The sequence below is a fragment of the Primulina eburnea genome, chromosome 6 (assembly GCF_022965805.1).
Source record: "Primulina eburnea isolate SZY01 chromosome 6, ASM2296580v1, whole genome shotgun sequence".
NCBI lineage: Eukaryota > Viridiplantae > Streptophyta > Magnoliopsida > Lamiales > Gesneriaceae > Primulina > Primulina eburnea.
The window spans coordinates 17,699,861-17,710,197 of NC_133106.1; the positions used below are offsets into that span (position 1 = coordinate 17,699,861).

Genomic DNA, 10,337 nt, shown 5'->3' on the forward strand with positions numbered 1-10,337 from the left:
TAAGAGTGTGACAGTATAAAAACGCCGAACCGTTTAATCCCATCGTTCATTACAATAGCTTCTTGAATTCTGTTTGCACAAATTTCGTGATGATGTAAGCGTGACAAATGTTAAAAACATCCGTTTGAATGAAAAAAAAAAAATCAAACTTCTAAATATTATAACGATGTAAATTCAAAATTTGATCGTTAATTCTAATTTCTACGCTAAAAACGAAGAAACTGAAGTCAAAAGTGATGAAATAAATTCCCAATATAATCTTGTTATTTATGTTCAAACTGCACAATGTCAGCATGGACGGATTACATACATTTGCCCAGACACCTATTACATAATGTACACACAGAAATCAATCGACCATGTCCACGAAGAACAACGTATGTGCAAAGACCATTATGCCCCCACAAGAACCAAGTCCATTTCACTCCTAGCGGACAGAATTATTTTGTCGCTCTCTTCTTTTTGCCATATTTCAGGAATCAGTTGGACCATATTGGTTATTGTTTCCAACGCATAATCTGCTTCTTTGCTCTTTATTGCTTGTCCAACCTATAATCCAACAAATCAAATCAATCAATAATTATTTATAATCTTTTAACATCGTTTGAAGTTAAAATATGATAATAATATGCAGATAACTAATATAATAAAAAATAAATAAAAAAATTAGTTAATATAATACTTGATTTGATTGATAAATAATAATTTGTTAATTTTGATTTATTAAATTTGAGATTAAATGATAAATTATCATGTTCTCTTTTTAATAATTAATAATCTAATAGTTTTTGGTAAAACGGCAAGCGCTCAGTCCTACAATTGGTATCAGAGCTAAGGTCACGTGTTAGATTCTCAATGATTGCAAATAGTGCAATTATTATTGAGAAGGTAATTGTTGAGTGCAATAATTGTTCATACTTAGTAGAAAGATCGAATCGTGACGCTTGAGCTGCTGTGCTGTTTAAAAAATTTAAGTTACATCATTACCATCAACTACAACTTTTAGTAAAACGATAAACGCTCGGTCGTTTAGACTCATTTGTTATTACTTACGTGGGACTCGAAACTCTACCTCAAGCCCATTTACTGATACCTTGATATAAAATGTTAAATTTTTTATGAGTCACTGTGTAAAAACTATATAAATATATATTAAAATATATCTGTCCCCAATTTTTTTTTTTTTTTTTTTTGCAAATTTCGATTAAAAAATATGGGTCAGATGACACGTACACCAAATCGGCAACATTTCTTTTCAAATTTTATTTAAAAAATAAAAATGAATGATTTTTTAATTTTGACAGATGGCGAATATAAACAATCGAAGGGGAAAAAATCTGATAAACTCACCAAAACAGAACGAAAACCCACAGCCTTGCCAGCAGCAACATTCTTCACGTTGTCATAAAAAAATAACTGAAAATATTATTTAAAAAAACACAAAACTTAAGGGGAAAAAAACTGAACAAAAACCCATTAAATTAAAACGACACAAAAATATGTGTACCGTTCGCTGTGGTTCGATCCCTGCTGCATCAATGGCAACCCTAAAAGCCTGCATCGAAGGCTTCAGCACCACCGGGAATTCATCGGGCCGCCTCGATTTCAATATATTCGGGTTCATCGTCTCGAAACAGACGATCTTTTCGAAGCAGTCCCTTATTCCTAGGCGATCCAAAGCATTCATCGCGTGAACTATGTCCGAATTCGTGAAAATCTGCGGAATGTTTTTGTTTTTAAATCAAATTTTGCTGTGTTATAGTTTTCTAAAGCTTATAATAATAATAAAAAAAAAAGATTACCCACCATTTTTCGTTGTTCGATTGTTTTCAGAATGTTACGTAGTCGAATGTTCGGCAAGATGGAATCATACGGTAATCTTCCGTGTACGTAACTGCGACGAAAAATTGATTTTTTTTAAAAAAAATATCATAGGCAGATTTTTAGTTAATTGAACGAGGCCAGAGAGGATTCTTTTGTTACCTGTGATATTCATCTGGATTTATATCATAACCCGAAGCCTGCAGAAATAGAAATATAATTAAATAAAATTCATTTGATCAATCGAAAAGATCCAATAAATTAACATCAAGAATTTGAGATATATGAATTACTCGGAGGGCAGCCAATGAGCTTCCATAATTTCTAAAGAACTCCCTGTTTACATTCACCACTTCAGATTCTGGGAACTTGCATTTTTCCACAAGAAAATCTGCAAAACCCAGGATTAGTGAAGAAAAATCATATTTTAGCAGCTGTTTTCAAGGGAAAAAGAACTAAAATTCACACGTTTACGCCAAAAATATCATGAAACCTTGAACGTTTTGTTTCAGAGCTTTTCCAATTCCTGTGTCGGAAGAATAGAGGGTGTCATCCAAATCTGATCACAAAATAGAAAGCAAACATTTAATCTCCTCCAAAAATAACTTGTAATTCATTCTCTTTTGCTTTTCCTCTGTTTTACGTCATGAAAAACAGAGTCGCATTTAACAATTTCTATCGATTTATGATCACAAACGAACTTGAGGAATATTTTAACATGTATACCGAAAAGAAGACAATCGAAAGGGGAAACTGAGCCAAAGACCGAGTTCAGGCAAGAATCCATGGAAATGGAGGAAAATTACTCCTGAAAATGAGAATATGGGTTTTGTGGATTTGTAAGAGAAATCGCTATTTGTCAATGGAAATTTTGATGAGGCACAGAGGATTTCATTGGGTAGATGAAGGTTATTTATAGGAGGGAAGGATCGAGACAGAGAGCAAACATGGTGGGTAGGATCATAGGAAGACGAGTTTGATTTGATGAGGTGACTCAGCGTGTGACCCACACGTTTGCATAATCATCCAATCGTTTTCAAATAAAAATTAAGAATTTAATAAAATAAAAAGATCTTATATAAATTATGATTATAGTTTTGCACATTCAACATGCGTGCATAATTTATTGAGTAGGTCTCATATGAGACTGTCTCACATATGAGACATATTCTAATATGTGAGACAAATCAACCCTACCGATATTCACAATAAAAAGTAATACGTTTAGCATAAAAAGTAATATTTTTCATTGATGACCCAAATAAGATATCCGCATCACAAATACGACCCGTGAGACCGTCTAACACAAGTTTTTGTATTAGTATGTTATAATCTTTTACACTTTATAAAAAAAGTAAGTGCTCAATGCATATATATATATATATATATATATATATATATATATATATATATATATATATATATATATATATGAGCAATGATACACTGTACACCTCTTCCCTGCACACCTATGGGCGCCTGCCTACGTGGCACGCCCACAACCACACAAAATTTTTTGTTTTGTGTTTTTTAAAAAAAAGCTGACCAATCATGCACCGCCACGTAAGCGGTGCTCATGATACCCTGTACACTAGATGTGCAGGGTAACAAATTCCTATATATATATATATATATATATATATATATATATATATATATATATATATATGACAACAACTTGTATAAGACAGTCTCACAAGTCGTATTTTGTGAGACATATCAATTATTTGGAAAAAAAATATTACTTTTTATGCTAAAAGTATTAATTTTATTGTGAATATCGATTATTTGGGTCATTTATGAAAGAGTATTACTTTTTTATGCTAAGAGTATTAATTTTTATTTTTGAATATCAGTAGAGTTGATCTGTCTCACAGCTAAAGATTCATGAGACAGTCTCACAAGAGACCTATTATATATATATGTTAAGATTTCTTGTAAACGATTCACACCGCAATCAATCCGATCACTTAGAAGCAAACACTCATTCAAGCAAAAGAATAAATGCACACAAGAATTACGTGGTTCGGCGCTGAATCGCCTACGTCCACGGAAGAATCTGCCAATCTTGTATTAATCAACTCAACACCAGAAAGTTACAATTGCAAGTAACAATAGCCAAGAAAAGTAAAACACATTCGAAAGCTTCTCTCCTCTCAAATGTTCTTTATCTACTTAATGCTATCCATGCAACCTCTCGGCTCCTGAGTTCTAAGAAGTAGTGATCTGTCGGATTTTCTCTCCACCCTCACTCTCTTATATCTCTGAACTGAGGGTGCCTTTTAACTAACTCTTCCCCAGGTCCACGTACACCGTCTAGCTGAATACCTTCCTCAAGTTTGTTGCTAACTGTCTTCGGTTATGGCCACTAACCACCTTTAGCTTTTCCTTGATTTATTCCAACGGCTACTACCTTGAGAGTCACCTCCAAACCCAACAATATATATATACATACATATATATATATATATATATATATATATATATATATATATATATTATAAGGAATATATTTTGGGTACAAATATTTTACTAATATATGATAAATATGTATTGAGTAAGTCTTATGTAAAACAATCTTTAGTTCTGTACTTCAAAAATAATTTTAAAAAAAAGGGTGTACAAGAATACATCAATCCACATTTACGAAGTGCGGACGCTGCTCCACAACGGAATATATATCAAAATCGTCGTTAAAATTGAATCAAAGACGGTTCAAATTGAATCGGAAACCCTCACTAATTTTAGCGACAGTTTAAAAACCGTCGCCAAAATGGAATCAGCGATAGTTTAAAAACCGTCGCTACTGAACCGTCGCTAAACCGAAATTTTGGTATATTCACCATCGTCTTACATTGCACGCTACGAATAATTGTATTTACGGCGTGCATATGCAAATCCAGCTGGCCAAACAAACCAAAGTCAGCAATTCTTGAATCACTGAAAAAATCAGGTTGAATAGTAGAGGTTCCTGAAAAAAACTTATTTCATGATGAATTTTTGTTTGTTTTTTTCTCTGTCTTCAGCATGATTTTTCGTAGCGCGTAAATTCTTTTTCCGCAGCGCACATTGCATGCTGCATAGATGCAAGCCGTTGAAAGTTCAAGATTATCCACGACGTACATGTGCACGCTGTTAATATATTATTCGCGACGTGCATATGCATGCCGTTAATACAATTATCCGTAGCGTGCAATATACGACGATGGTGAATATACAAAAATTTCGGCATAGCGATGGTTTTTGACCCGTCGCCAAAAATATCGACAAATTTTAAACGGTCGTTGATTCCATTTTGGCGACGATTTGTAAACCGTCGCTAAAATACCGTCGCTGATTCAATTTGAGCGACGTGTTTGATATATATTCCGTCGCGCGGACGTGGAGCACCATCCGTGCTTACGAAGCACGGACGCTGCTCCACGTGAGCAGTGTTCGCGCTTCGTAAGCGCGGATTGAGGTATTCTTGCACACCTTTTTTTAAAAAAATTATTTTTGAAATTAGTTTTAAAAATTAAATTATTTTTAAAAAAAACCCGAGGAGATATGTCTCACACAAATTATCTTTGAGATGATGGCATATAAGTTTCTGTGACATGCATTTGGGTACTGATGAACTATGAATACATTATTGATATTTGGCAAATATATCATTACTATGTAGTATCTTAATTTTTCGTAAAACTTTGTATATCATATATATATATATATATATATATATATATATATATATATATATATATATATATATATATATATATATATATATATATATATATATGTATATACACATCATTTCATATTTATCCACATCTTTGTCTCATCCATATAAAAAAAATTGAGTACAAATGAGATCGTTTTATTTGGTTTCTAATTAACTTACCGTAATAAATTTGACCAGAGTTGGAGATTTTTCAAGTTCTGAGAAATTTCTGAGCTAAACAACTAGATTTCTAGAGTAATTAGCTGCTGATTATTAAGCACATATAAACAAGGGTTTAATTAAATGTCTTGGTCAAGTTTCAATTTTTATAAGATACAAACATATTTAGCATGAATTTAATCAACGAGAAAAGACATTTCAAATTTTTACTATAATTTTAAATATTTTTAAGTAAAGAAAAGAAATAAAATAATAGGAAAATCTTAAATTTGAAATTAAATCAATAAAAATGAACTGATTACCAATTCAGTGTGTCATATTTTTAAACAAAACATGCATGATTTTTATTTGATATTTATATTTTTCTTAATTAAATTTTCATTCAAGAAACATAAATGTAACGTTGTGAATTAATGTTGAAATTAACTCAAAATCAAATACTTAATCGAGACTAAACATATTTAAACTTAAATTATAACTTCATTATCCCATGAATTTAATTACAGACTCCAAAATTTATTATATTATAAAAATTGAAATTTGTATATATTTATTTGCTGACTTGATCATTGCAATCTACTTTATACATTGCTACCCAACAAATTAATTTGCATGTTAAAGCGTGGAAAAACAGGGACGCTGATCTTTTTCTTAATCTTCTTTGGGATTTAATTATCAATTAAGATAAAACAGGGTCTAAAAATTTTTTTATTTTTAAAATGTAAATGCGGAAGGTAATGGAATCTAAATAACATACATCTCAGTATAAAATACATTTCAGTATAAAAGTACAATACTGTATAACAGTCTTTCAACTAATCTAGGGTTCAGTTACTAAGTTCAAGTAATAAACCAAATCTACAGTAAGTCCGGAATCACCACGCTAAACTCGTCTTCTCTCGTTATCTTCTCGACCCCGATCATGTCCCACATGTTGTCATGCACACATACAAAACAAAACAACAGCCGATAACTCCGGTGAGAATAAATTCCAGTATAAAACATGATAAGCATGTATAGAAACAATCTAAATCCTAAAACATGCTATCATGATCATGTTCAAAAGTAATAGATTTCATAATCTATGAAATCAAATCAAAATAAGCATGCAACTCAATTCAGATAAACATGCAATTTAAATCAAATCATATAAACATGTTGTCATAACTGAAAGCAATAAACATGGGTTTCATAGTTTATGAAACCATATCTATAAACACATGCAGTTCTAGTCAAATCATGTCTAGACTCGACTCAACTATAACTCTAGGGATCCCGGGGTGAATAAGACGTCGCTGTCTGTCACCTACTCAACCGATCATGGTAACTGTACGTCTTATTCCTAGACTTCGGCCATGGCTGTATCGTGGTGCTACAATCGGAGGGTGTCTGCTCCTATGTACGATACACCGAACGTCTAGAAGTCTGACTGAGCTGTCAAGACTTTCCTATCTTAGATGCAATGTATTACAATCTGTAAACAAAGCATAAATATCTTAAAATGCAATGTATAACAATCTGTAAACAAAGCATAATATAAACAATAAAGCTAGTATGTGATTTTTGCTGGGAAACTCAAATAGTATCTTATTTGAGTTGTGTCTTCCCGAATATCACATGAATTATACCTTTGTCTTCCCTGTCTGACGAAGACGATGACCTGTATTCAACTTTGTCCATATCAAATCTGAAATGACAATATCGAATACAATATGTCAATGAATAACTCAATATACAATCTGTTCTGATCAATACTCCATTCAGTATACAATCTGATCAATGTCTGAACAAGATACAATCTGAGTCATATCAATAATATCACAATCTAATAAAAATCATATCTGAATCTGATCAATCTAAATCAACTGATGTTTCAACGGTATAACAATACAATCTGAATAACCCCGTCAATCTGAACATCACATATATAATACTGGAACTCATAATCTGTGTCAATACAATTCATATTCTTGAATACTAACACAATCTGATATAGAATCTCAGTCAATATCTTTCAAAAATTCATAACAATTATATAACCAGTCTGTTCTTTAATCTGACTTCAATTATACAGTGTCTACGGTAGCAGAAACACCATATCTGAATCATATTCAATTCTGACAATATCATAAATTCAAATCTTGTCTAAACGTAACAAAACTTACGTCCAGATGAAGCCTGCGTTGATAGGAACACAGTACTGAAGTCGGATTCAAAATCTAACGGACGGATTGAAATATAAAGGCGTAAGGATTTTCGGAGGATTTCTCGTTCCTTCTCTTTTCTTTTTACTGAATTCTGAAGCAAACGTTCTATATATATATCAAATTCATGTTAATGAAACGTGGCTCGTTTTCCACAAAACTTCAGCGGCGCTCGAGCGGTAATAAATCACCGCTCGGGCGCGGGACCTTCTGTCCGAGCTTAGCTTGTTATCCAATGGCGCTCGGGCGGTAACATTCTACCGCTCGGGCGCCATACATTCTGCCCAAATTCTATAATTATGGTGCATTGGCGCTCGGGCGGTCTTTTTCTACCGCTCGAGCGCCGAAGGTTCTGTCCAAATTCTTGGCTAACCATGCAACGACGCCCGACCTCGTCATTTGAGTTCTTATAACCTCAATCATATAAATTAATCAACTTCTGATTACAGGAATTAATTCTCGGGCATTACATTTCTCCCCCTCTTAGATTTGAGTTCGTCCTTGAACTCATAAACAATCAATTCAGAGATATACGAGAAGAAAGGTATACTAGAGTTTAAATCAAAACTCAAATCCCTGACCCCCCATCTGGAATACGAATTCATGAAGTATGCTATCATAATACTTCTTAAATTAACTCTGACAGAATCAATCTGGCCATTTTGGTTATACAACATCCGTATAGACTAATCATAATTCATCACATATCAGTACCATCTGCTATTATTAAATCAGTTTATCCCGATCAAGGACATATACCATCTTCAGCTTCAAGTACCAATCGTCATCATCCAACGTTGGTTTCTTAAATCTGTCCATTCTGAACTATCTTCATCTTCCTTCTAATTTTCTTCAAAAGAAATCTGTAGTATTCACCGTATACTGTCTTGTCTATAACTATCTCATTACCCATCTGATAAGCTGATAGTTACTATCACGCAGTGATAATAAGTCATATCAATTAGTGCTAACATCCAGCATCACAGTTCTCTGGATATCTTCCAATATCTGGATAATACACTCTGACTGTCTGTCAATCTGTGAATAATCTGCAAAATAACTTATGGTATGGTCTGCCATAATTGCAAACTTAATCAAAATCACAATCTGATATAGTCTACTTCTACATTCTAGTCACTCTGACTATGTTCTGACATCAATCTGTGTCATTTAGTTCTGCTTTTACATCATCTTGTACAAACTAATAGATATAGATTGAACAATCTGTCAATCATAATCATATTATATCACAATCTGGAAAATATTGGGATAATCTTATTACGAAATTCATCGAAATATACTCCCCATGTCGAATCAAAAATATACTAAGTCTGTAATAAATCTTCTGATTTCTTTCTTTTTGTCTTCTCTGTTAGCGATTCAGACGTATCAGTACAATTTCTGCCAACATTTCAGTACAAATCTGTCACAACTGACTTAATCTGTCTATATCAAAACTGTCTGTTCGAATCTCATACATTCTCAGTCAGCAAAATGAACACTGAATCCACTACAATGCATTTCTGACACTATCTGTAATTTCAGATTCAAACTATTCGGTATAAACAAATCAGTTAATAATAAAATTTTAAAAAAATACCTACCTGGTATTCGGCTCTGATTATAAATATCAATTCTGTTATACAACTCTGAAACATTATGATATTATAACCCAACCAGTCTAATACAAAACACAAAATCACATATCTGTTTCTCTGACCGATACTTTGCTCTGATTATCGAAATACTGTTCTGACCACTCTGATCACGTTTCTGAACTGCTGAAATTCTCGAATTCATTTCTGATACAAGCTGAACTGACTCTCAACGGTTCATAAAATCTGTATCAATACTGATTCAGAATAACAATAATATATACTAATCTAGTAAATATATAGGATTGTAAGTTCTAACAATACTATCGATTCTGACAAATCAATCAGATCTTCATGCCATTCTGATCAACTGCTATATATCATCTGCAAATAAAATGTGCTCCCACACAATATAAGATATCACGAATACTGATTTAGAACAATAACAATACTCAGCAGATATAAATCAATACTCGAATAAAATAATCTATCAAATCAGACACAATAATTTCTGACAATTCTGACATTTCTGAAATCTCTGATCTTCTGACATCGGTATCATTCTCAATCAATAATCCCAATTTCATCTGTGTCCAGGTCAATCTGTATACTAATTTCAGATATCACTTACTCTGAATACAATCTGTTTCAAGCGGAATTCTTATCTGAATAATTTCTGTATACAATCATCACAGTTCTCAAAATATTCAATACAATCTTCAAATATTAGATTAGATCAATCCAATACTGCAATTATATCAAAATTTCATAGATATAACAAGTATGAAATCAACAGAATATCTCTGAACATACTGAATATGCCAAAGAGTAACA

General features: G+C 32.6%; 1 protein-coding gene across 3 annotated transcripts; it reads right to left on the reverse strand.

Moving 5' to 3' along the window:
- Positions 1–230: 230 nt before the first annotated feature.
- On the reverse strand, positions 231–2,764 carry LOC140833838 (uncharacterized protein C24B11.05-like). 3 transcript variants are annotated; one of them, XM_073198279.1, is made up of 9 exons: positions 2,548–2,763; positions 2,315–2,380; positions 2,115–2,212; positions 1,984–2,021; positions 1,807–1,894; positions 1,508–1,717; positions 1,351–1,416; positions 375–549; positions 231–324 (listed from the first exon to the last, which is right to left on the reverse strand). In XM_073198279.1, the coding sequence occupies exons 1-8, from the start codon at positions 2,606–2,608 to the stop codon at positions 394–396; spliced, it is 783 nt and encodes a 260-aa protein (XP_073054380.1). In that variant the 5' UTR covers positions 2,609–2,763; the 3' UTR covers positions 231–324; positions 375–393. The 3 variants fall into 3 exon arrangements, with proteins under 3 accessions (XP_073054380.1, XP_073054379.1, XP_073054381.1); XM_073198278.1 differs by having other exon boundaries at positions 231–549; XM_073198280.1 differs by lacking the exon at positions 1,508–1,717 and having other exon boundaries at positions 231–549; positions 2,548–2,764.
- Between the last annotated feature and the right edge of the window lie 7,573 nt (positions 2,765–10,337).

What these genes read in the sequence shown, in the direction of transcription:
- LOC140833838 (XM_073198279.1), bottom strand. Translation starts at nt 2,608, where the DNA reads ATGGATTCTTGCCTGAACTCGGTCTTTGGCTCAGTTTCCCCTTTCGAT. An exon ending in TTTCGATTGTCTTCTTTTCG is followed by an intron (nt 2,381 to 2,547) that starts GTATACATGTTA and finishes TTTTGTGATCAG; the next exon opens with ATTTGGATGACACCCTCTAT. An exon ending in GCTCATTGGCTGCCCTCCGA is followed by an intron (nt 2,022 to 2,114) that starts GTAATTCATATA and finishes CTATTTCTGCAG; the next exon opens with GCTTCGGGTTATGATATAAA.